The 27422-nt window shown below is 36.9% G+C and overlaps 1 protein-coding gene across 1 annotated transcript in view; it reads left to right on the forward strand.

The window, feature by feature from the left end:
* Positions 1–27422, forward strand: part of SPON1 (spondin 1) — a 313993-nt gene that overhangs the window by 9814 nt on the left and 276757 nt on the right. The window contains exon 2 of the mRNA XM_034417147.3: positions 6045–6151. Within this exon, the coding sequence (XP_034273038.1) occupies positions 6045–6151 (107 nt within the window). The remainder of the gene's footprint in view (positions 1–6044; positions 6152–27422) is intronic.

Consider the following 27422-nt stretch of genomic DNA (forward strand, 5'->3'; position numbering starts at 1 on the left):
AGCCAATGTAGTCTTCAGTAATATTAAGATATGAGAGGACTATGGAGAATATACTTCTTCAGCAAAGAAATATTATTTATCTGAGATACTAAAATCTCCCAGAATGACTTAAGTTCTAGATCAGATAGACAATCAAGAGGTAAATCCTCAACTATCTGTTAATTACACTGGGTAGAATTAATTTATTGGAATGTCTACGGAGATTCTCGGATATCCAAGTAATGGTTTTTCCAAAGGTGGGTTTTTTTTTTCAAAAGGCAACTGGACAGTCCAATTGCCTTTTGAAAAAAATCACCTTTAGGATAACTTATTGGAAATTTCAAATCAGCAATCAGGAATTCTAATGAATTTAATAGTTGCTGCTAAAGGAGTAGACACAGAAAGTGAGAATTAACAAATGTCAGTATCATTTAGATTTAATCAAGTGGTCACAGGAACCCAGCATGTCAGGTGAGATTAGTTTTATCATGTCACATGAACATCAATAATTCATTCATTTCTTTTTCTTGACATGCTCCAGCTAGCACATGATTCATTTATTTTTAGTAAGGCTTACAGTCTTAAGTTGTTGAAATAATTAGTATGAAACTTTCCACTGACTTTCCACTGGAAGAAGCTAAAGAAGACTTAGGTTCTTCAAAGTTATAATGTAGTAGAAGGAAAGGATGTGATATACGAAGTTTCAGCTTTATTACAAGCTGACATATTATGGAACCGGAAAGATTAAGTTCTAACTACATTCTATTTCATAACTATAAGTCAGACTTTTACAAAGAATATATTATTACTGTAAAATGCAGAGACATTTTGATAGTGAAATGCTGTGTCTGGATTTTGACCTTTAATATCCATATATTCAGATTTTTCTTTATAACAGGAAGGACTGAGAAGAGTTCTTATAATATTAGATACATGTAATCTAATAAGTCTGGGAAACTATGCCTTCAGCAAGATGGTAACATTGGGAAATAAGTCATATCACTCATGAATACTTAGAATTGCTTTTATTCATAGACAAACAACATTAGAACAAGGTCAGATAACATGATTCTTGCAAGTGGAAACAATGAATCATGCTAAATAATTTTTTTTAATTAAAATTAGGCTGGAATACACATTCTGAGTGATTTTCCAGCAGAATGTTGGAACCATACGTACCATTATAAATCTCTTGTATTCTTTAAAGAAATAGCTTTTTGCCATCAGTTTCATTAGCATTGGAAAATGCTGCCCATTCTATGTCAAAAGCTTTTTAAAAAATTCCCTTGTCAGCCCACTCTTGTAACAATTTGATGTGGCATTTGGGTTTCTATTGACCAAAAGTACAAAGGTTCACAGATCAGTGAAACTATAAAAATACAGGGGGCAGAGATCTATTCCCTTCTGAAATGCACTCTTAACATTTTGTCTTACTCTGCTTAATTGATGCTGTGTAGCTATGTAGTCTGGAAGAAAAGTGTTCTTTTTTTTTTGCTGTGATGCTATCACTTTCATCTGTAAGGAAAAAATCTGTGTATTTCTTATAAGTAGAACAGGAATTATACAAGAAGTGATGGGAATAGAAAATATTAACCTAATGGTATAACATTCAAATCCTATTTGTACTTTGGTTCAGTTTTTTTTTATTTTTCATTATCTAGTTCTTAATGTTACTATTTGTTTATATTTATACATCTAAACTTTCAGACCTCATTTTTATTTTTTGTATTTAGAAAGAATGGCACTGAGGGTAGTGCAGTCCTACAAATATTAAATACAATTTTGTTCAGTGGCTTTTCCCAGGACATATTACATGGATAGAATAGAAATATTTGTAGTTCAAGATTGAGCTGTGGGGTCCTTGATACTCTTTGAGCTTGGTTGTTTTCTTGCAGAGATTTGTTGTTTTCTTGCAGACACACTGATGATGTTATCTAGTTTGGTAATGAAATGTATTCAAGAAAACAACCAAGGTCAGAGAGCACCAAGGACTCCATATTAGATAGTTTTAGATTGGTTGGAAATAAAGTTTAGAACTAAGCATTGAAAGTTAGCCTATCCCCAGCTGATCAGCTCTATTTATTTGAATAATTCATGTAGAGGGGTTTCATTTACTCGATATGTAAACAAGAATCCATCCTATGAACATTTTTTAAAAGATCCACTTTCAAAGGCCTTTCTTAACAATGAGATAATCTGCAAATCATCTGTTGCTTTCTCTAGTCAGACATATTAATAAGTGAAGGATCGCTTGAGATTTTTGGAACATCTGTGCTTGAAGTATTACTAGTGGACAGCATCTGGGGATAGATAATTATCCAAGGTGGGGTTTTCTTAGTTGTGATAGCCAGAATTTCAGGTACCATGGAAGCTAAAAAAAAGATGCAGTTAGAAGAGCAAATATTATCTTCATTCAATTGACAGTAATTGCTTGCTGAATTAAACATCTTTCACAGACAGAAAGAACCTTGTATCCTTAGATGGAAGATCCTGGATTCAAGTCATTGTCATTTGTGAAAACTGCAGGTGTATTATATTGAATAGTTAGATGAGGCTGTAAAACTTTAGTATTTAGAGATTAGCAAAGTTGTCTTTGGACATGCCATATAGACAACTATAAATGTTTCATTCACACCTATATAAAATCCTTTATTTTTAAAAAAAGCACAAAACAACAACAACAGGGAAAATATTGAATAAGATTTAAACCAGAATTATGCTGCAGGGACAAAAAAAGTCTTCATACTGTCTGAAAAAGAGTTTTCTGGAACATTTATCGGAGTTGGCAAATTACTAAGGGGTAGAAATCTCCTACCAAAGCATCATCATCATTTGTTGAATATATAAATTTGAAGTTGGTCCAGTGAATTAGAACTTTTTACAATTGCTCAGATGGTATAGGGTAGTACAGTGCTACATTATATATATATATGCATACACAGTGCAGTGCAGTGCAGTGTAGTACAGTTTTTATATTTTATTGATCTTTCTATGAACTGTCCAGGATTATTGTATAAAGGGTGGACAGTCATATTAGTCAAGGAAGGAAGAAAGAGAGGGAGGGAGGGAAAGCTCCATTCTGCAACAACTTATTGCTATAGCAGCAGGCGTGGCAATGAAAATGAACAACAGATTGCTTCTGATTGTGGTAATACCAGCTGTATTAGAGCTAGGAAGATCCATCCTCTTTCAAGCTTTTCATCAACAGATGTGCAACCTAACCATCTAGGACAGGGGTGTCAAACTGGCGGCCCGCGGACCAGATGCGTCACTTTCAGGCCACACCCACCCCAGCTCTGCGAATGGGGAAAACGTCATGAAACATCACATGACGCCATAGTGACGCAGTGGATTTGACACCATGATCTAGGACATATCTAATGCTGCATTCCCACGACGGTTGATTCCCAAATTAGTGCAATTCTAAACAAAGTAGAATTCTCAACCTTCAGACAGGAGTCCTTGACTATTATTAATATATGAAACTTCTTGTACTTTGGGCAATATTGTAAAGTCTTAAAGAAGGAGAAGATAAGATTGTGAACTTTAGCACCTTGGATTGTCATTGAATGGGTTAGAGCTATTGTGGTTGGGGTCTTTGAGGTGTAATAGTTGTAATGTTGGATTAGACCTGAATACATTCAGGTTCAATTTCTTATTTGGCTATGGGTGAGTGTATAAATCACGGTTCTTTTAAAATTACAGATTCAATAGTTTTTATCCAATATATTAGGGCAAATTTGATAGATTTGTAGAACATGCTAAGCCAAAACCAAACAAGCCACACTGTGTCACAGTGTGATGTGAACTGAGCATTCTTTGAGAAAATGGTAATGGTGCAAGTGAATTGTCGGTGCCTTTTCATAACTAAAATCAGAAGTTAATTCTAACAAAATGCATTTCGCTTTTGTATTCTGTGATATCTTTATTCATATTTGGTTAGGTGATTCATGTAGACTAATTTTAATTCAGCATAAGTGCTTGAAGGTGGCAGCCTATTTCTTCAGCTGCCAGAACTGCTGGCAGCAGGAAGTACAAGGCAATTAAGAGAATGTTTACTTTCAATAAGCACTGAGTGGTAAAGTATGTGGCAGAGAATGTCACTGAGATTATAGTTTTATGCTCTTTTTTCCTGGGAAATGCTTCTGTTGAATTTACCTGTAATGAGGCTTACCTCTGGGTACCTTGGTTAAAATGGGAAAAGTGGCATTGGATTCTCAGTGAAACTTTTCTCAATCTTTGTACAAACATTCTATCTCATCTATTTAGACTTAGTCTCCCAAAAGTACCATTGAGTGTAGACTGTAGCACCTATCATCATTATGGCTGTTGCAGAAACAGATACTACTTTCTTCCTTTTTTCCATGGGCTCCAAGAAAACTTTTTGAGATCAAATCTGAAGTCCTGCTCATCCCTAATGCCTTCTGTTTCTTGGCATTGATTTTGTGGATAACGGCCGGAGTGCTCTCGTAAAAAAGCTTAAATGTTCACCATATTTCTGTTCACTTCCTACTTCGGTATATTTTCCACTAGAGAATAACCAGGCCTTAGTGAGGAAGAATGTTAGACACGTTACAAAATATATCGATGGAAGCAATCTTAGTAACATGTGGCATATGAAATGTCCTTGCATGAAAAGGGGTGCACTCAAATATCTCTGTTATCAGAAGTAGTATTATTAATTAAACAATGTTCAGTTCTTCCTTGCATCTCATCAAATTTACTTAGGAGAATTCGGGGAGCATCTTTGAAGGGAAATCCAGTTGGGAAAGCAGGAATGTGTTCAATTTATATATAGGGAATAAAGATATTCCCTTAAAAGATGAGGCTTGTTTTCTGCCACACATACTATTATTATTCTTTTTTTCAGTTTATAAAAAAGAGACAACATGAAATATTTTCCAGGACTACAATATTTGCAAAGAGTTCAACATAACATCTTCTATTTAGACTAAAACTACCCGGGGTGGCTTGCTACAGGTTCACCCAGGTTCAGGAGAACCCATAGCTAATGTTATGGCCGGTTCAGAGAATCTCCAAATCCCACTCCTGGCTGGCCCTTTCCACCCCACCCGCCCCTGCCCCTCCCAGGACTCTCCACATGGCCCATTTTGGATGTGAGGTAAGTGCAGGGCCCACACAAAGGCTCAGGGAGGAGGGAAAATGGGCTTCCCAGAAGTTCCAGAAGGCTGGAAATGGGCCTGTTTCCGGTATCCAGGGCCTCTGGAGCCTGGGGGAGACAGTTTTCACACTCTCAGAGGCTCAAGGAAAGTCTTCAGAGCCTGGGGAACAGGGATGGATTCTAAATTTTTTTACTACTGGTTCTGTGAGCGTGGCTTATTTTGTGGGTGTGGCTTGGTGGGGGGGGTAATGTGACTGTGTGGGCGTGGCCAACTTTTTTTTTTTTACTTTTAAAACCATTTTTTCTACAACCTTAAGAGGTTGCAGGAAAAAAAATGCTTTTAGAAGCCTCTGGAGATCAGGCAACTCAGCTGGGATCACCAGAGGCTTTTAAAGGCATTTTTTTCCTACAACCTCTTCGGCCAAACAGGTTGCGGAAAAAATGCTTTTAAAAGTTAAAAAAAAAAACCTCTGATGAGGTGGGTGGGGTAAGTGAGCGGTGACTGGGCCGGGGACCGGTTTGGGGGCATGGCCAGCCAATGTTATTACCGGTTCTCCGAACTACTACAAATTTTTACTACCGGTTCTTGTGAACCGGTGAAAACCAGGAGCAACCCACCACTGCTGGGGAAGGTGAAAATGCCCCCCCCCTGCCCTGGTGCAAGAGGCCGACTAGGCCACGCCCACCATGGCCACGCCCACCCAGGAACCAGGCAGAGAATCCGTTACTGAAATTTTTGAAGCCCACCCTAAAACTACTCTATTCTCTGCTGGCACAGCTTCCTCTTTCAATTTTAGAAGAATCCATTGAAGACTCCATATTTGAAGGCATCAGATTCTGGAATGATCAATAGCCAAGATTTGTTTTTGTTTTTTGTTTTTTTAAAAAAGGAAACAACTTTATGGATTTCAAATGTGGTATTTTTCTTCCTTTCCTCTTGCAGTAACACTATCTGCAGCTACACCAGCCTATTTTCGTGGATTCACATTGATTGCTTTGAAAGAAGGCAAAGAAGGAGACAAAGAGGAAGACCATGCTGGTACTTTCCAGGTGAGGAACAGTCTTTTGAACTATTGATTTAGAAATATGAACTGGCTGGAAACAGGAGCCATACCTTTCTTTATACACATTTCCCATATCTTAAATTGTCACTGTAACAATGAAATAAATGCTATAGCTTTAATCAAATCAGATTAATATGAGAAAAGAACTGTAAGTAGGCTATAGAATTCAACAAGATGTTGTATTCTTACATTTGTAATACTATCTTTTGCCTGTTTGCTTTTAAATCCTTCCCACTGAAATTAGTGGGATTTTTGAGCCCAAGTAAGGTATACTTTATTGTTTATTTATTATTATTTTCTCACATTTCTATGCTGCCCAACTCCCAAGGGACTCTGGGAGGCTTACAACAGAGAATAAAACAATGCAACAATATCCCATACAAAAGTTAAAAAGAAGACATTAAAACATTAAAACGTTAAAATACATACACTCCAATTTGTGGCCGGGTGTCACAAGATCATTATAACGAGATCAACAGCCCCAGGCCTGCCGGAAGAGCCAGGTCTTCACCGCTTTCCGGAAAGCCAATAGGGTGGAAGTGGTCCGGTCTTCAGGAGGTAATTGGTTCCAGAGAGCTGGGGCAGCCACAGAGAAGGCCCTCCGCCATGGGCCCGCCAGCCGACATTGTTTAGCTGATGGGACCTGGAGGAGACTGACTCTGTGGGATCTTACCGGTTGCTGGGAGCTATGTGGTAGAAGGTGGTCTCGAAGATAGCCTGGCCCTGAGCCATGTAGGGCTTTAAAGGTAATAACCAACACTGTGAATTGCGCCCGGAGACCAATAGGGAGCCAGTGCAGCTCGCAGAGAATTGGTGTAATGTGGGTATATCTAGGTGCACCCACTATAACTCACGCGGCTGCATTCTGGACCAACTGTAGTCTCCAAACACTTTTCAAGGGTAGTCCCATGTAGAGCTACATTTTGCAGCCTTAACTATTTTGTCAAACAAAGAATTTGGAGGTTGTCCTTGGTACTCAGCAATTCCAAGTCCAGTTCAAATATTTGTTGACCATTATTTTTCTTGACACCATTATGTTTTTTCCTGTATGTTCCAATGTCTAGACTAGCAACTCTCATTTGATCTTGGTGAGATTAACAAAATCTCTGCAGGAGATATCCAGCTATCATCTTTTGGAGAGTAAGTCTGAATTATTTCAGGGTGGCTTGCTTCCCAGTAAATACATAAGACTTGTACTTAATGAACTCAGGTATGACTACTCTTACAAATCTTAGAGATTTCTCAAAAAACAATTGTAATACTGTTCTAGGATTCCTAATGATGCCAAGCCTAAGCAAAACCCCCAAAAAGATTTTGCATAGCAGCAAAAATGATTTCCTTCTGGACAGAGTAAGCAAGGATACTCTGCATGTCTCACTTCTAGTGAATTTAGGATGCAGGAAGTAGAAAATTGAATCATTACAGTACAGTGATACTGCTAATCAGCTGTTCTCACAAAGCTTTGATCAAATTAATATTTAGGATGTTAGTCGCTGACTAAAAACAATATGTACTTAACTGAAGTTGCAAATAAAGCATTAAAGAATGTAGTATTAATTCTTGACCTTAATATTACTAGTTAGAGGCAAGAACCTGATTCATGGATAATCTCTTAATATATAGTATGATCACTAATTAATCCTTAAAGACCAAAGTATATTTGGGTGAATTGAAGCCACATATTACCATCTCTTCCATTAAACAAGTCTTTGTTGACAGACATAAAACACATACAGTAGGATCAAAGTATTCATATTACTCCTTTGGGAAGTATCAGAAATACAGGAAGATTCTAATCATTTTAGCTAGATGGAAATTAGTAATTCTATTCAAAATACAAAGAAAAAGATCAAATGCAAAGTAAATTAACTTCTCAAATCAGTGTTAGCTCTGTGACTTTGGTGTTAATAGCCTTTTGGTCTGTCTAGTTTCATTAAGAATAGGGAGTAGAATTTGCTTTAGAAAGACTTTTTTTGGTAAAAATAAAAATAGGGGATGGGCCTATTTTCAACATCATTGTTGAAATTTAGAAAGGAATCCTCACAGAAAGGAAATATGGATACATTATTTTCTACTGTTCATTCCTTCTTCTCTTTCTACCTGATTTATATTCTTCCTTGTATTATTCTTAATGAATTAATTCTGAATTATGAATAATTGTTAATTAAGATTAGTTATAATTAATGGATTATTAATTAACTCATTATGCCTGTTAATTTAGCAGGAACTGTGGGTTAGGCTCCCAACTGGAGATAAAAATTTCCCCTGCAGATAAAAGATAGGATTCAAAGATTATTTTTCCTCCTCAAAAAGTTTCTTCTGAGTGTTTTAGAAAAGAGCTAGAAAGCAGAGATATATGGATTCATCAAGGAATTTCTCTACTACCTGTAGTACCACAAATCTCAGCCATTCATTTTCCTGTACTACATTGGATGAAACTTCACTGCTAATCACTTGCCTTTGCTTTATAGCATATTCCTTGAGAAACTTTCTATTTTATTCTGTTTAATCAGAATAAAGGGTGAGAGGTGAGGTGTGAGACCTTTTGGAATAGGAATAAGTTACAGCCGTATCTAGAAGAGAAAAAAAAAAACAGTAGTCTTGTCTGTATCTCACTGGGAGCATCAAATTTTCCTCAAATGAAATATTTTTATGAATCACTTTTTTCTGACCAACTTGTGAAGGAAAAACAGAGTATTGAGATTCTGGGATATTCATTTTGATCGGCTAAGAATGTGGGCCTGTCAAAATAGTGTAGCTGGTTAAATGAGAATCTGAAAATCTGTCTTAATAGACTGTAGTTACAGAACTAGAAATAGAAGTAAAAATGGCTGGACCACATTTTGACTGGATTTAGCCAATAGAAAGCAAAAAAAGATATCCTGGAATGATGTTGTCACTATGGAAGAAGCAAAAAATAAATAAATTCTTGACTTAATCTTGTTTGACCCATTAGCTGGAAAAATACAATTTTGATTTAATTAGAATATGACCAAATAATAATAAAGCTGATTGGCCAAAGGTTTCTCCAGAAATCTACTTATAATGCCCAAATACCCAGCAATTTTATAGATTCAGTTAATGTTCAGGTTTCTTCTTTACTTTTCTTGAAGTAACATTTAAAAAAAATATGATTAACAAAGCATATCTCTCGGTTCAAACAGAATGACCTTTTCATCTTTTGACTGTCCTTCAGATTTTTTAAAATCCAAGCTTCATACTTGAGTCCAATGGGGGATAGTCTGCAGTCTGTGTAAAATTACCTATCATTTTCATTTTGCTATAAATTGTACGTGACCTGTTTCCTCTCTTGTTATTTCTTGGTGGAGTGCAATACTGGAAATAACATTTCTGTTAGTGGAAGTTTTAATCTAGCCACATATATATAAAAGGGGTGTTGACTCCCCTTTTATCATTGAGGTTTCCTTAATGTCCCCTTCCTACAAACACCCAATATTTTCTGCTATATTTTAATATTGCCTGAGGCTGATAAAAAGCACTAATGGTTAACTCAATCACATGAAGACTATCAAGAATAAAATAAAATTCCTTTTTGTCTCTTTTCTTTTTTGCACAGTGAAGATGCAGTCAGTCCACCAGATAACGATTCTATAAAATATATCACTGTAACTGTTATTATGCCTGTGATGTTTTTGACAAATCTGGATCATTTCAGCATTTCACAAATTGTGGTAGCAAGGCAGAGCATGTAATGTTTGCTGAAATTTTCACCATATCTGTTTTGTGAAAAATAGATGTGTTGTTGATGATAGCAATATTATCCACAGTTAATAATGTGGAGTTGGGAAGATTGGAAAAAGATTATTATTCTTACAGATTTATCATTATAAACAATTCTGTGACATGTTCTTAAGCACTTTAGAAAATATATATCACTGACTATTTCTGGAGAGCCACTAGAGGAGCACATGGCAGAAATAATTTCATTGTCTCCTATTCATAATTTCTTTTTCCAGGTAGGACAAAATATAAATGCATTCTGAGCATATTAGACATGCAATTAATATATTTTATGTTCCAAACCTCAGATAATCTTATTCTCACCCCCTTCTTGCTTTTTGAAATGTAGTGTCCTATATTAGTAATATTAAGCAATCATGAATTTGGTTTCCCACATTTGACTACAATAGTTGCCATAGGCCACAATCACAGATATGGAGGTTTGGTGGTAGATGATAAATTGCTGATCTTAATGACATCAGAAGAAGACAAATTATTCTGCCTATCATTTAACATCAAAGGCAACCTCAGCTGTAATTTTTGTCAGAAGCCTGGCTTTGTGTTCATGATAGGTTTATATAAAGAAATGATAATAAGTCCCTTTTTTCCACTTTCCTTTTCTAAAGTTAGGAAAATATTGAAAAAACATTAATATTGGTAATTAGGGTGAAGAATGCCTTCTGAGCACTGTGCATTCAGACTTGGATTCAGTAGGAAAGCTACTCAAGAGATTTCTTTAGGATTATAGAATAAATAATACCAGCCCATTACTGAAAGTTACTTAATGTGATGCTAAAATTTCCTTTGCAGTGTTTAGATTTGCCAAACAAATGTGGCTGGGGAGAAAATGGCATTATACATGTGTCACATCAAGAAACACATCACAAAAAAGAAGAAAAAAGAGAAAAGCAATTTGCATTATTTTGTATGCTAATTGATAGGTGCATATCTGTCACTTTTAAACAATGTAGAATAAGTTTTATTCAGTCTATGGAGTATGTGACATAGAAATCCATGTACAAAGGGAAGTAAAGGAATAATAATGTATAAAATTAAAATCTACTCGTTTTTTTAAAAATATTTTTTTATTATGACTTTATTATTTTTATAAATAACTCAAGGTGGCAAACAAATCTACTACTCCTTTATCCTCCTATTTTCCCCTACAATAACATCCCTGTAAGATGAGTTGAGGTGAGTGAGAGCGAATGGCCCAAAGCCACCCAGCAGGTTTTCATGTCCAAGGTAGGACTAAAACTCACAGTCTCCTGGTTTCTAGACTGGTATCTTAACTATTAGACCAAACTGGCTAACTTTTGTCATTGCGAAAAGAACTGAGGCCAGGAGATGTTGGTGTCTTTTTCTAATGCTTTAGGAATGCTTTTAGATTGGCCATGGCCAATTGAGACTTTCTTATACTTGTGGAGTCTTGCTGATCTTTGAGCTTAGTTGTTTACCTGCGAATGATTGCCTTACACTGATGATGTTACCTAGTTGAGTAATAAAACTTCTGCAAGCAAACAACCAAGTTCAGAAATTACTAAGGACTGCATTGTTCAACCCTGAACTGCAAATATTCTTCTCTGTTTCCCATATTTTCTTTAAATCTGGCTTGGATCCTTCTAAGAGAGACCTGCCCTCTAAGTAAAACAGAGGAGCTACTTTTGTTTTTCTAAGGAGACTAGCACTCAGGGTCCTACTGTTTTTCGGACATGACAGGTGGCCCCCAATTGATTGATGAGCTACAGCAGAGGCAAGATCAAATGGGCAACCAAACCACAGCATTATTCTTTCTCTTTCTTTCCCTTTCTTTTTACAACACTTTCCCCTACCATACCTAGGGCTGTTGGGGAAGGGGTACTTCATTCTTGGTAGCAATATAAATGGCTTGTTTGCAAATTAGACCAAGCCACGAAGGGTCTCACAAAATATGGCTATATTGTTCACCTGGGGCTTAAGGTTGCTATCTCTGAAGTCCAGCTGTGGTGCTTAAGCCAAAACCAGTGGTGCAGCCCTTGTTTTATTCCACTTTGGGTTTTTTTTCAAAATGGGCATGGCTCTTAAATTCTACCTTCCTATAGAAGTGCCCCAGAAAGTGGGGGGGGGGGGAAGGAAGGGCTCCTCTAGCTGAGGGGATAGATCAGTGATGGCTAACCTTTCACATCATCGTGTGCTGACCTGCGTGCCGGAAATGGCACACAAAACCATCCTGCCTGGACCCCGCAGCCTCAGTGGCTTTCATGCATGCGGGAGCGCCGAAACCCGGAAGAGCAGCATTCTGTCGCGCATGTGGGTGCCGGCACCCAAATCTCTGGTTTCTGGTGTGGAGGCGCATCCGATGAACAGCTGTACAGAAGAAACCCGAAAGGTCAGGTGCTGGCGCATGCATGCACAATGGAATGCTGCTCTTCCAGGTTTCAGTGCTTCCATGCATGCAAAGGCCAGCTGACCGTGTGTGCACAGGAACGCGGAAGAGGAACCAGCGATGCCACGCCTCCCGCATGGGATGGTTCTGTGTGCCGCTTCTAGCATGTGTTCCATAGGTTTGCCAACACGGGGATAGATAAACAAAAATTGGAACTTGCCAAGCACATTCAGATTAGATCTGAAGCAAAATTAGATCTATTTTGCTGCAAGATTTCTACAGGATAAAAGCTTAGACTGTGGTATAGATAAGTGGAAATTGCATTATGCCCCTTGAACGAGTGACAGGGAACCATGGAGTGGAGTGACAGGGAACCATGGCGAAAGTTAAGCAATCCCATTATTAAATATGAAGAGATTTATGCCTAACAAGACATGAAGCAGCTGTGAAACAACATAGAAATAGGAGATGGTAACATTTGAAAGGTATGCTTTGTGAATTCAGGCCAATGCATACTGCTCTGATGAGCTGAGAAGAGTAGGAAAAGTTTTGAACTAACTCATCACACGGCTGTTAGCAAGCACAAAGTAATGGGGTTCATTTTCTAAGTAACTTAATGATAATTTCTCCATTGCAATAAAATTGGTTTATTTCTTTCTTGCCACAGTTGGGTGCATTTCTACCATTAATATCCTATTGATGGTAATATCCAATTAAGTTCTCAGCAATGGCAAGAAAAGGACATTTTCACAAGGACCTGGCCTTCAGGCCTAACTGCATTTTCTGCATCCCACTCCCACAACTCAACTCAGTTGACTTTGCAACCATAGAATTTAGATGAGAGTTGGCAGAAAAGACTTTTTAAAAAAAAATATTTCCATGGATCTCAGTGGAGGGATAATTATTAAGCCATTTAATTAGTTTTATTATTCTGGTAAGAAGCTGAAATCAGCATTTTAATTGGCAGTTAAATATTTTAAAAGTTTTTGAATAGCTAAATTCATACCTTTTTGGCATAAAACAGAAGGAATTGTCCTTCCCACCTGCAAACCCTCTGGTAAAGGCTCTTCCTGGAATTAACACCTGGCTCTAATCTCTGCATTCATTAAAGATTTAAGTGCCCACTTCTCTGCTATTTAGTCTTGCATTGTCATTGCCCTGTCGCTCTTTTCACTAGATGAAAAGTGAGTGCCTATAAATGATGCATTAAACTTAAGCCATGGTAGGTTGCCATTATTTTGCAAGCAGTTTTCTATAGGAAACTTTTTTTTTAAAGGAACTAGTAGGCTAACTCCACCTGGGCATGTTTAGCTGCAGCCATGCAACTCTGAGACAGCCTTTCAAGACAGCTGTTTCAATATTGGTATGGCTACCACAGCATTAATACAGCCTTCCTCAAAGTATAACTTGTGTAATGGACTGATGCCACCTCTCTCCCTTTTAGAGGATAATGTAAATCAATTTTCTTCTTCAGTATGATAAGACACATTGTTTGGGATTCTCCAAATAGTATCACTGATTATCCCAGCATTCATCTCATGCTAATAAGTCTCCTTCCATTCTCCTGAGAAAATGGATGAGATTTGGGACAAGATATGGAGAAGAGATAGATAGTAAGGTTTCTTATGCTAGATTTCAAACCTTTTTCCTGTTCTCTTTCCTGTATTTTTCTGCTGTTTGCTGCTGCTGCTGCTGATACAATGGTGGCTGCAGTGATGTAGAGACTAGGAGCATGTTTAAATCAGGGGTATCAAACTCCCGTTGTCACAGCAGCATCACATATCGGGATATTTTCCCCCTTCGCTAAACAGGGTGTGGGCGTGGCCAGCACTTGATGCATCTGGCATGTGGGCTGGGAGTTTGACAGCCCTGTTTTAAATGTTCTGTGTCTGCTGCTAAGCACAGATTAAAATTAAAGCTGGAAGTGTAGAAAAGGTGTGAAATGTAAGCATGTTACATAATTTTATTTTCTAAAATTTAGAATTGAATTTTGCAGAATCTTTTCATTCTACTGTACTTCCAAACCATGATGAGGATGGACAAAGTATTTTTGAAGGTAGTTTTGTAGCTGAAATAGAAGTGGAAGAATTCATAGGATTTATCTCTCTTTAGTTCCCCTTTCCAAGTACATGAGGTTGAATGATCTTAGCTTCAGATCAGCTCCTACTCTCCTGTCCTTTACCAAGAAGGTAAGGTGTTCCACTTGGGTTTTGATTTTCAGTCCTTGAGTGCCTTCTTCCACCCTTATCTCCCGATCTGCATTAGATAAAGTTATTCTGCATTAGATAAAGCTGTTAACTCCTTACTATATTTCCCATGAAGTGTCCATCACTTCATTCATGTTTGGGACTTGATCATAGGAAGCTTCTGTACGGTGATATGTAGTTATATACAGTGGAATTCAGAAAAAAAATAATGTAAATGTTTCATTAAACTCAGAGTATATTAAATTAAAAATCTTACAATCATAAACTATATACACACACACCCCTATTATTTTTTTTAAAAAAGCATGTTAAAGTAGGATATTAATTGACAACAGATAAAATGACTAAATGGTGCCACTTTAATGTGATATCTTACTGGCTTCCAGCTCTTTTTCAAGTTTTAATGATCATTGATTGATTGATTGATTCACCCATTCACTCAGTTGCATGGCTATTAAACTATAGAGTCCTTTATGGGTTGGTTCTACATGATCAGAAATAATGTTTCGTCCCATATTTTAAAATTGACCTCAGGAACCCTGCCAAAAGTGCTTTCTTGTGTTGATTGTAGCAAGTGGCAGCTAGGAATTATTCCTCTCATTGGTGCCACTTCATTCTCAATGAGACATAACTAGTTCCAATTTTATTATATTTCCAGTGGCAGGCAAGGATGTTTTATCTTCCAAGCCTTTTGCAGTGTTGAAATTCCAGAAATACAATCAATCAATAAATTGATTTTTTTTTAAAAAAAAAAATGCCACAACTGAGCTTTATAAGCAATCTGTGTCTGCTATCTACGCTGTTATATATTTTAATTGTTTAGTTTTTTTTAAAAAATAATAATAATCAGACACACAATTTAAAAAATTAAGTTCCAATTTTAGAACCCCATAATGCTTTTTCACTCTGAAGAAACTCTGAAGGGAAATATATACATTGTAAAATGAAATTAAATACATTTAGATTAAATTTTCCCCAATTTAGGGCATGTCAAATTTTTCAGCTTTCAATTTCCAAACATTGGGGTGCTCAAAAGTTGTGACAAGCCTTGGGGATTGTAAAGATATTTTGGTTACTTTAATATAATCTAGATGTGCCTGGTAAGTAACTACATAAATATTATAACTTTTTAACATTTCCCCCTCCCCCCCATATACTACTGTGACATCCTGATCAAAGAATATAACAATGTATGCTTGAAAAGATTTACATGATAGACTACACTGTTATTAATAGAATATTCTTCTTAATAAATGTGCTTAGGACACTGTCAAAACTTAGGTTTCCAACCAATAGTGCAAAGGGAGACATATTAAAACTTTTTGAATTATGGCCTCAAAAAATTTTTGAGTTTTAAAACTTTACAAAGTTTGCATATCCATATGAGCAAGATGACTATGCTTGCGACCTGATCTACAATCTATAGGAACATTTGGTGACCTTTTTTGCAGTGTGATTTACTTTTAGATATTCTGGAGCTCAGGGGATCTGGTCACCCATCATTAATCATAAATCAAAGAGGTCTTGATCTTTTAAAAAGCCCAGCTGTTCATGCATCTGTGTACAAAAGCTGAAAAGCGTTTTTATTCCTTTTTTAGCAAGCACAGTTTTGCTGTCCCATTTTTCATGGGATTAAAGGTTCTTTGCTTGTTAATGGTTGGAAAAGAGCTGAAAATGGAGAACATTATCTCAATAACATAATTGTGGAAACAAGTAGCATTATAAGAATTACTCTGAAAACAGTTCTCCAGAAACATACAGAAATTGCAGTGATGGTCTTCTAAATAAAATAAGGTTGGCCAATACCATCTGGTGTTTTGGATCTCTAAAGAATGATAGTAATTCAATGACAGAGCATATACTTCACATACAAGATGTCCCAGGCTAAATTCATACATTCCAAGAAATGCTAGAAAAATTTCAGTTGATCACTAGAAGAACCTCTCTACCCGACAGTATTGACAATATTTGGCTAGATGGAATACTAACTTGATTTGGTATAATGTAGCTTCTTTTGTTCCTGTGTTCTTGGTCCCCCCCCCCCCCCCATGATAGTTACTGACATTTTAAAATAAATACTCAATTGCAAATCTTCCAAAATCAGCAAAATATATAGAAAATAGCTTTCAGTCTTTTTCCAGCCTCTTTCAGTCCTTAAAATCTCTGGCTAATTTTTAACAAATTTCAAACCATAGCAGCTGGGACATTTTTTTCTTCTTCAAAATGCAGCTATCTACTATTCTCATATAAGTGGCTCATCTAAACCACAACAATATAATAATAAAGTATCAGGCAAAATCCTAAATATAGTGGTTCTCAATCTGTGGTCTGTGGATCCCTGGGGGGTGATGATGTTATCATAGGAGGTGCACAAAGACTTGAAGAAATGTTATGATTTGAATCTTAAATTAAGCCTTGCTGGTCTGAGGCCATAGTCCATGGCCATAAAAGGTATTTAAAGAAGGTCTTTGGTGAAGAAAAGGTGGAGAACCACTGGGATAGATGAATATCAGATGGAGACTATTCTAATGGGAAGCCTGAATAGAAAGATTTTACCATTATCACTCATACATTTAGAGGCATTGTGATTTTTCTGGCAAATTTAGATGGCTGTTTTTCTGCGCAAATACTGTCAAATTTTAGCCCTTTCATTATATTACAGTTTCATTCTCCTGCAGGGACAGTTAAGATTTAAATTTCTTGCATTTATTTAGCTCTATAAAATAAGTTCTGGAAAAAAAGTTTGTGGCCCATTGATGTCATATTCCGCATGGCCAATTTCCATTTCTGATTTTTCTAGATGATTTAGTTATTCAGTTTGTCCCACACAGAATCCCAATTCTTTTCTGTATTAGAGTTTCCTCTCTTGATGTAATCAGGAGATGTCAGCAGCATGCTTCTATTTCACTCCCCTGTGTTTCTAATGAAATATTGATTAGTATGTGTCCTACGGCTGATCTTTGACAAACTGTACTGCCTATTCCCTTGCTGTTTGAAAGTTGCCTTACAATGTAAAGCTTTAATGTTTTCCCCCCTCTGTAACTGTTTTCCCAGTCCATTATGTAGGATAGCCAGTGATGCCCTTCTTTTCCAGAGGATGAAACTATGAAGCTGGTTTTGCAGAAGAACACCATTTGGACTGATTAGAATATGTAAAAGAGTAAAGACAGAAATGTCCCTGCTTTCCCTCAAAATAATCCTCTCATACTCACCAAAAGAAAGAGAAGCTGGGTCAAGAGGAAGAAATACTGAAAGCAGTGTTTGCACCAATATAATGCAAACTGCTTTATGCCACTTTTACACAGGGGTGGGATTCAGCCAGTTCACACCTATTCAGGAGAACCGGTTGTTAACTTTCTAAGCAGTTCGGAGAACCAGTTGTCTTATTTTGTTTTTTTCCACTTTACAGGGCTAATCCTGTAAGGAAGGCAGGAAGGAAACATTCTGGTCTTATTTCTAGCCTAATCTTTACTGCCCTGCTTACAGAAACTGCCTCTCTGGTTAACCCTTATTACATTGTAACAGCTAAGGTGAAGCGCCCATTGACGTGAGTGATGTTGAGTGGGCCACACCCACACGGTCACATGACCACTGAGCCACACCTACCCAGCTGGTCATTAGGGCAGAGAATTGGCTGTTTAAATTATTTGAATCCCACCACTGACTGTACACCTTCATGTATAAACAAGTGGAGCCTGAGAATAATGTGGTTGACATTACTGTCATCTAATACAGTAATTGTATTAAATGAAATTACAATTAAAAAGATAAACAGTATAAGTTAAAAAAAAGGGGGGGTGGGAGTGCAAAAATGCAAAAATAGAAAAGATGGAAAAAATAAGAATATAGTAAAGAAAAATAAAAGAAATATACAAAGAAATGTTTTCCCCCCTTCATCACAAGTATAAACAATTTCACTAACATTACTTTCTCTTAAAATATAACCAATGATCTCTTCTTTCCATATTTCATCTCTTATTTATAAACAAACCATTAAAGTCTCATCATTCAGCCCTGGTCAGCAAAAGTCCATCAAGGGTTACTAGAAACACATAGCTATTTTTTAAACCTCAATCATTCCTTTATATTCCTTTCCTTTTAACAATCTTGTTCTCTAATCATTTCAAATAATGTTCTAGGACTTGGTTTCTTTTCATTTTTTTCTTTTCTCATTCTTTACAACTTTAACAACTCTCTTTTGTAAATTTAATTATAGGGAAGGTATCAAAATCACCCTCTTGGTTTGTTATTTGTGTATCCCTACTATCAAGACATCAACCAGTTTTATTTACATATCCGGTGTGGCATCTTTTTTCCATATCATTCTTGTAATCTGTTGCTTTTACATCCACTTTCAGATCAATCTCAGTATTGGTCAGGAAGATTTGTTCTTCCATAACATCTGTTAAATACAGTGAATCTATAAAGGCAGATACTCTTAAAATTAAGTTCTGGGACCATTCTACACAAATATCTTTCAGTTTGGCCAATCTTAAAATATTGTTTTCCATTCTGCATTAGTAATCAAATTTAAGTGTTCTTCCCCTTTAATTGTAATATTTAGTTCCTTCTGGTTCTCTCTAGTGTACAACCTTCTAAGTCTTATCCTATCATGTTTTCCCCTAAAAATTTGAAACAACAGCATTTTCCCATGGAAGAATTTCTTATAATTAATTTCAACATCTTATTTAAAATCTGTCTGGATTTTAAAAATCAACATTTTAATCACCTTTCTGGTGTTTATTAAAAATTTTTTTTTTTAAAAAAATTATAAACTTCAGTTAAACATTTCCCTCACTAAGGATTGAAGGAAACTCACCCAGTATTTTCAGACTTATTGTTCCAAAGATTCTAGTAGCCGAAAAGCAATTAACAAGCAATTTCAAAAGTGACTACTAAAGGAAGTAAGCAAACCCAGTGGCCATTTAAAGTAGGGGTCTCCAACCTTGGCAACTTTAAGACTTGAGGACTTCAACTCCCAGAATTCCTCAGCTAGCTTTGCTGGCAGAGGAACTGTGGGAGTTGAAGTCCACAACTCTTAAAGTTGCCAAGGTTGGAGACCCCTGATCTAAAGAACTGACCACAGTTTGAACAGAATTGTTGTTCCTTCATCTCCCAGAGCTCTAAACCAGCTGAAGATTATTATTTTGCAGTCTCCTAATGAGGGCCAAATGTCTGGAGTACTTGTGGGTACTCTCCACTACTCTCCTTTTCAGAATCCTCTGAATTTGTTTCAGAGAGGAATTACAAAGAGCTGGTCTACTCACTTTCATTATTTTGATGAAAGTATTGAATCCTGCAAATGCCTCCATAGTAATCCATCAAGCTGTGTAAAAAGGGATTGGTAAAGCAAATACAAAAATCTCTTGGGACAATTAAAAGTTGCATGAAAAATGTGAGATGTCTTTTTTAAAGCTGAAAGTGGGATAAAGGTATTAATGTGATTGCACACTAGAATCTACTAGCCCAGAGCCACCTTGTAGGAGAGATGGGCGGCCGCATAAAAAATTAATAAACACACAACACTATAAAGAAAAATAACTTGCAATTTTTAATTGACAAGAGAAAGATCCCAAGATCTGAAATTATAATAGTTTCCCAAAGTTTTCTGTTAAATAAACCCTCCCTAACAATTTCTAATTGATAACATAAATTCTTTTTGGGATATACTTTATGTTTACATGGGAAACTGATTTGTAGTCGATATCTGAAATGGTTTTCCATAGTTGCCTATTTTCAATATTTCATACTTCTATGCTTTCTTACTAGCCATATGGATATGTATTGGACAGCATGCTCTTTCTGATACATTACAAATTGAAAATAAGACATATATTTTATAACTGGGATACATGCAACCCCATGTACTGTTTTTGAACATTTTCAAATGCTGCCACACTTGACATCTTCTTTTAAAGTGTTAAATTTCAAGCTATACACTGTAAAACCAGTTGTGCCAAGGACCTCACTTCAACTTTTTCTAAAAGGTTACAGTCAAGCTACGGATAGGGTTACAGTATAAAATGAATAAGGCCATGACATAAAATAAAATCTTAATATAAAAGAGGCAAGGGCAAAAAATTAAAAGCAAACAAACAAAAAGGCCAATCTTTTAAACTTGCCAGGTTTTTAATTATTAATTGATTTTTAGAATTAGCAGTATTTAGTTTTTAATATTTTGCATTTTAATGTGGTTTGTTGTCCTGAATACTCAATGGAGTATAAATCTGTAAATAAAGAAAACTGTAGTCTTAAGATAGCCATATGCTTCTAGTTTTTGCCTGTAAGGTAAAGGTAATGACTTGCACATATGTGCTAGTCATTCCCGACTCTAGCGGGTGGTGCTCATCTCTGTTTCAAAGCCGAAGAGCCAGAGCTGTCCGAAGACGTCTCCGTGGTCATGTGGCCAGCATGACTAAACGCCAAAGGTGCACAGAATGCTGTTAACTTCCCACCAAAGGTGGTCCCTATTTTTCTACTTGCATTTCTTGCGTGCTTTTGAACTGCTAGGTTGGCAGAAACTGGGACAAGTAACAGGAGCTCACCCCATTATGCGGCACTAGGGATTCAAACTGCTGAACTGCCGATCTTTCGATTGACAAGCTCAGCATCTTAGCCACTGAGCCACCGCGTCCCTTCTAGTTTTTCCAGTTTTGCTGTAAACTGCACTCCAAATTCTGGTGGCCCTCTCACTGAGTAATGGTACATGAGAATGATCCTGGGAGATAGGAGAAAGAACTTGGAAGATTCTTGTAATTTTACAATAAAGGTAGAACTAGTATCATTGTTGTGCTTCTTATTTGGATTGCCTCAAAGAACTAACATCAGCCTTGAAAGTCTCAAAAAGTATTTGCTCCCCCTCCTTTCCTTTGGCTCTTCTGAAATTAAAGAGAGTCCCTTCTGTAACCTTTTCCTCATCCCTCTGCCTCTCTGGACTGAGATTCCTTTTGCATGATGATCTAACCTAGAGCACATTTTCCTGTGTTCTAAAGTCATTCTCACATACTATTGTACATTATTAAAATACAGTGGCACAAGAACAGGGGTGAAATGCTCCCGGTTTGCACCGGCTCAGGCGAGTAGGTAGCGATGGCGGTGGACAGTTCGGAGAACCGGTAGCAAAAATCCCTGCCCCCGCCCCCCATGCCCAGCTGAGCCCCGTGATCATCAGAGCCTTTTTTTCCTTTTAAATGGCTCTGACGTGCCAAGCTCTGATGATCCCAGCTGAGTTGCCTGCTAATCAGGCAACTCAGCTTGGATTGTCAGACCCATTTAAAAGAAAAAAAGTTTCTTTTTTTCTCCCCGCCCCACAGCCTCCAGCTTGCTTACCTTCGCATGCCTGCCTTGCTTTGCTTGCTGTAATACCTGCAATCCATTGCATCAGCAAGCAACTGAATCTCCCTGCCTGCAATCAAGCTCATCGGTGAGCAGCTCTATCTGCAACTTTAAGACTTGTGGACTTCAACTCCCAGCAAAGCTGGCTGAGGAATTCTGGGAGTTGAAGTCCACAAGTCTTAAAGTTGCCAAGGTTGGAGATCCCTGTTCTATCGGGTAAGTTTTTTCCCCCTTTGGGAGCTTTACAAAAAATAGTTAATTGGGGGGTTTTTTTTAGACCTAGCCATTTAAACTTTAGGAAGTTTTAAATTTAGCTGCTTTTATATAAAAATAAAAATAAATAAAAATAAAATAATATATTTGTGCTGCTTTCTGAGATTTAGTGTGTTTCTGTAGTGTTTCACTCTAACTACACAAACACACAAAATCTCACAAAGCTGTAAGTGGAATTTTGTGTGTGTAAAGTGTGAAAGTTGGTCTTTTGGGCTTTTTGTGGCTGTGTGAGGTTCCTGCTTGTTGCAGGGGCCATTTTGGGTCTAGCACAGCTGCTTTTACATTGTGGGTGAGCCAGTTGTGTTGTGTTTTGTAGGTTAAAAAAGGGCAAAGAAGTGACATTGACTTGGCCACGCCCACCCAGTCACCTTACCAAGCCCCGCCCACTAATTAAGCCATTCCCACAGAACCGGTAGCAAAAAATTTTAGATTTCACTCCTGCACAAGAGGGAGATGTTCTGGAAGCCAATAGTTTTCCACTCGGTGGAAGGAAGAAAGTTACTGATAACCATGGAAGTTCCCCCTCCCCTTACAAAAATACTTATATGTGGGAGAAGAATGAATATCTAGATGGAACAGGAAGAAGAGATAGTTTAAAATGTCTATATTGTAGTTGATGTTCAGGGCCACTCCCAATGACTAGGTGTACAACTAATTACTGACCACAGAGAGATTTTATCCATGAAATCCCTTCCTAACTAAATCCTTCAGGTCTTCCACCAGTGCACCCATCAAACTGTGACTGAATTCATCCACCATGTTGCTGGTCTTCTCCTCCTCCTCCTGTCTTTCCCAGCACTAAAAACCTTCTTTAGAGACCTAGACTTTTGCATAATACATCCAAAGTATGTAATTTAAATCTGTCATTTGTGTCTTGAATGAAAACTTTGGATTGATTTGTTTGATGAGCCATTTGTTTGTTTTCTTGGCTACCTGTAATATTCTCAGGTGTTTTCTCCAACATCAAAGTTCAGTTTATTTTGACATCCAATTTGCTTACTTCTGTTTCTTAATCTTTGGCAGTTTCTTTTTACATTCATGTTGAAGGACTTTTTTAAATTCATTCCAGAGTTCCTCTGGTTATCTATCAATGAGATTTGGGACTTCAAAATGATACTGTGATCTTTGAAAATGCTTAAGATCATATTATGGAAACTGGCTGGTTCTTTAGGTTAATTTGGAATTTACACATAAGCAGTATGTTATTTGTTCCACAATTCACACCTGGCCTAAAGGTCAGAGGAACCTTCTCAATGGAGTGATGGCTTGAGGGACTGAAAGGAAGCTAATATTCCCAAAAAGGAATATTACCAAACAGGTGGCAACTAGTGCAAAAAGAAGTTTCTTTTTTTTAATTTTTAAAAAGTCTTTTATTAATAATACAAAATTAAAAAACCATTGGATATAGATATGACATCACTAGATCCAAACATCTTCCGTCACTTTACAATAATATTAGTACTCATATAAACATATAGTTCTTAAACATACATTTATCTATAATAACATCTATATTTTTGTTCTAACGCTATACATTTGTCTTGGCTACCCTCGTTATCTATCCAATCATAAAATTTGTAGTACTTAGTTTCGCTTTTATCCTTGAGTTCCAAAGTGAGTCTGTCCATTTCTGCGCAGTTAAAATTTTTCAGTAATATTTCCTCTTCAGTTGAAATATCTTTCTCTTTCCATTTTTGAGTGAAGGCTATTCATGCCGCTGTGAGTATATGCAGTAATAAATAATTTGTATCTTTCTTATATTTTCTTTCTATAATTCCCAGTAAGAAAAAATCCGGTTTGACTTCTATATTTGTTGACAAAATTTCTTCCAGCCAATTCTTTAGTAAATTCCAAAATTTTTGCGCCTTTGGGAATTCCCACCACATGTGGTAGTAATTCCCAATAGTCTCTCCACACTTCCAGCATATCGAGGATTTCCCCTTATTCATTCATGCTAATCTTGTGGGGGGGGCACCTATAGAACATCTTATAGAGGTTTTCCTTGTAGGAAGTTGCTAGTGTGATTTTTAAAAATTTTCCCCATAAATTTTGCCAATTGTCCAAATCGATATTGGTGTAAATTAGTATTTACACCAAATTATCATCGTTGCTTTCACCTGTTCCTCAATCATATCTTGTTCTAATAAATATTGATATAGTTTACTTATGGTCTTGCCTTCCCTGCTAAATAAATTTTTATCTAATTCTGATGATTCTTGCTTTATGCCTCAATCCTTTTTATCTTTGCTAAATTTAGATTCAATTTGAAGATACGCCCACCATTCCAATTCAATTCCTTCTTCCTTTAAAATATTTCTCGCTTTTAATTCTCCTTTCCCATTCAAAATATCTTTATAGGTGACAACTCCCCTTCGTTTTGTCAGATTTGGATGTGTGTACATTTCTAATGTTGACAATTAGGAATTTCCATATAATTATTTCTTTTTGTTTTTTTCCAAATATCCAATAGTGCTCTCCTAATATAATGCCTCCGGAAGTACTGATGGACTAAATGTTTTTCCTCCCAAAGAATAGCGTGCCACCCTGTCTGTAATCATGACCTTCTAGTGCTAATAGTCTTGTGTTTTTAAGATGCATCCACTCACTATCAGGCAGCAAACCAACACCGCTGCCTGATAATACTTTGTCCAGTCTGGTAGGCCAAATCCTCCTCTTTCTCTAGCATCTTGTAATAATTTGAATCTGATTCTCGATCATTTCCCTTGCCATATGAATTTTGAAATGAGTCTGTCCAAATTTGTAAAAAAATATTTTTTGAGCCGAATTGATATGCATTGGGATAAAAATAACATTTTCAGAAGAACATTCATTTTGAATGAAACAAAAAAAAGTTTCTTACAGGCATGTCAAGGATATGAAATGAGAGATATGAGAGATATAAGTATAAAATAATAAGGTTAAGATATGAGATATGAGAATAAGTCACAAGGCTGCAAAGTTGTAGCATGACCCGGCCACAGATAGTGTTAAGCCATAAACAATGGATGGCTTCACAAAATGTGCCAAACCGAATCACAATAAACTATGTTGTAACAAAGTACAATGTGAGAACCTATCCAATATCGGATAAATCCATCATTTCTTACATTCTGTTCTCTGCAACCATGTTTATACCAAAGATTAGAAGCCAACTGGTTAAATTAGCAAATATAATAATTATTCTCTTTTGAAATACGTACATCAGGGGTCCCCAATCTCCAGGTTGCAGCCCACTACCGGGCCTTGAGCTGTTTGGAACTGGGCTGCAGAAGAAGGTGAGCAGGTGTGCGTCCCCATTTGCATGACCAGCGGGCAAGCACATGCACACATGCTCCATTTCCATGAGTGGCAGGCAGACGTGCCCGCCACTTACACAAATGGAGCTGTCTGCGTATGCTTGCCTGCCATTCACGCAAAACCATCACCTCTCCCGCCCTGCCGGTATACAAAGCCGGAATGTTTAGGGAACTCTGATGTATACAATGTAAACTGTTTCTCCATTTATGTCTAAAGAGTAGAAAAAATGGACCGCATAGATGATCATGTGTTCACTTTAACTATTTATTTTGTTTTGTTATATATCAGCTCAAGAGACGAATTAAAATATAACCATAAAATATAAAGCTTAGCAATTAAGAATTCTTTTTTTAAAAAAAAAATGGATAAGCACAAACATTTGTGTTGTATATTAGCTTAGGTGGCAGTGCTCCACAGTCTTGTTGTTTTAGTGGATAGATGCCTTGCTGCTGTCACACAGTCAAATACATCTCTCTGATTTGGAATGTTTTGAAACACTAGGCAAATTGTTTTCCACAAGAACTAAGTGATTTGATAGTAATTTATACCTGAACTCCACAAGCAGACACTGATTGACAGTAATTAACATTAGTGCAGTGTCTCTGCAATCCATGGATGCTGCCTATTTTCAGAAAAGTCCATGCAGCTTCAGCTATTGGATACATTTAAGTTGCAATTTCTAGACACCTACCCACTTGCCTGGAAATAAAGACACTGAATTGAATGATATTTATTTTTGAGTAGTAGGCAATGGATTATGCATCTGGTGTTCAGCTTAATCTGAAATAATAGTTCTAAGCCTGGGTTGTTCAACATATTTATAAAATAATCCATCATATTAATGAATTCTGCCACAGTCAGAAATCAGGAAGAAGAATATCAACACAGATGACAGAGATAACTGCATGTTCCTAGATTAGACTAGGATGAATCAAAATCTAAATGGGTAGCGAATGGGGTTCATACTGTTCAGACATGCAGAAAGGCTCTTGGTGCTTTCTTGGATCAGGAAGCTTCAAAGAAAGCAAATGTAGTTTTAGGATGGATCAACAGAAGTAACAAGATCAGGGGAGGTCATTTTATTGGCCAGTCAGCATCTCAAATATTATGTTAAATTCTGGGCATGATCTTTTGGGAAGAAATGAAAGAAATGAAAAGAAGTTGGTAAGGGGCTTGTAAAGAAAAAGAAAAAACTTAAGAGAGTTGATTGGTGACACTAAGTATAGTTTTTCTGAACAAAAGCAGAATCCAGAGAGGCACAATAGTCTCTTTATCTGAAGGGCTACTATGCAGAAGACCATCACAGATGAGCTGTGGTGGCACAGTGGTTAGAGTGCAGTACTGCAGGCTACTTCTGCTGATCACTGGCTGCCAGCAGTTTGGCAAATTGAATCTCACCAGGCTCAAGATTGACTCAGCCTTCCATCCTTCCGAGGTTGGTAAAATGAGGACCCAGATTGTTGGGGGCAATATGCTGGCTCTGTAAACTGCTTAGAGAGGGCTGTAAAGCACTATGAAGCGGTATATAAGTCTAAGTGCTATTGCTATTGGTATCATGTTCAGAATGTTTTGAGAAGACCAGAAAAAAAGCCATATGATTAAATTACAAGGTGAACCTTAAGAAAGTAATTCTAATGGTAATAGATGTTCAACAATAAGACAAGTTGCCTCTGAGATGGTTTTACGTTCCTTTGTAAAATATGTTTAAACACAGATTGGATAGTCATCTGTTCAGGGTACTTTAATGATGAATTCTTGTTTGAACTGGATGATCTCCAAACCATTAGATTATATGAGCCTGAGTTTTAACATATTAGCATAAAATGCAGAACATAGGATTGTGGATTTTTCAAGTCCATAACTAACTTGGATATAGCAGCCTGCCTTTTACATTTCTTTTTTGTTTCCCTTCCCTTCTCTTCACCTTCCCACCCCTTCCCTTCCTTCTACCTCCCCCAGCTTTGGAAAACCTTCCCAAGGGAGTTTCTTTTAAAGGCAGAATACAGAAATATAAAAACAAATAGTTCAAAATGATTGGA

The sequence above is a fragment of the Pantherophis guttatus genome, chromosome 1 (assembly GCF_059756535.1).
Source record: "Pantherophis guttatus breed Tessera chromosome 1, ASM5975653v1, whole genome shotgun sequence".
Lineage (NCBI taxonomy): Eukaryota > Metazoa > Chordata > Lepidosauria > Squamata > Colubridae > Pantherophis > Pantherophis guttatus.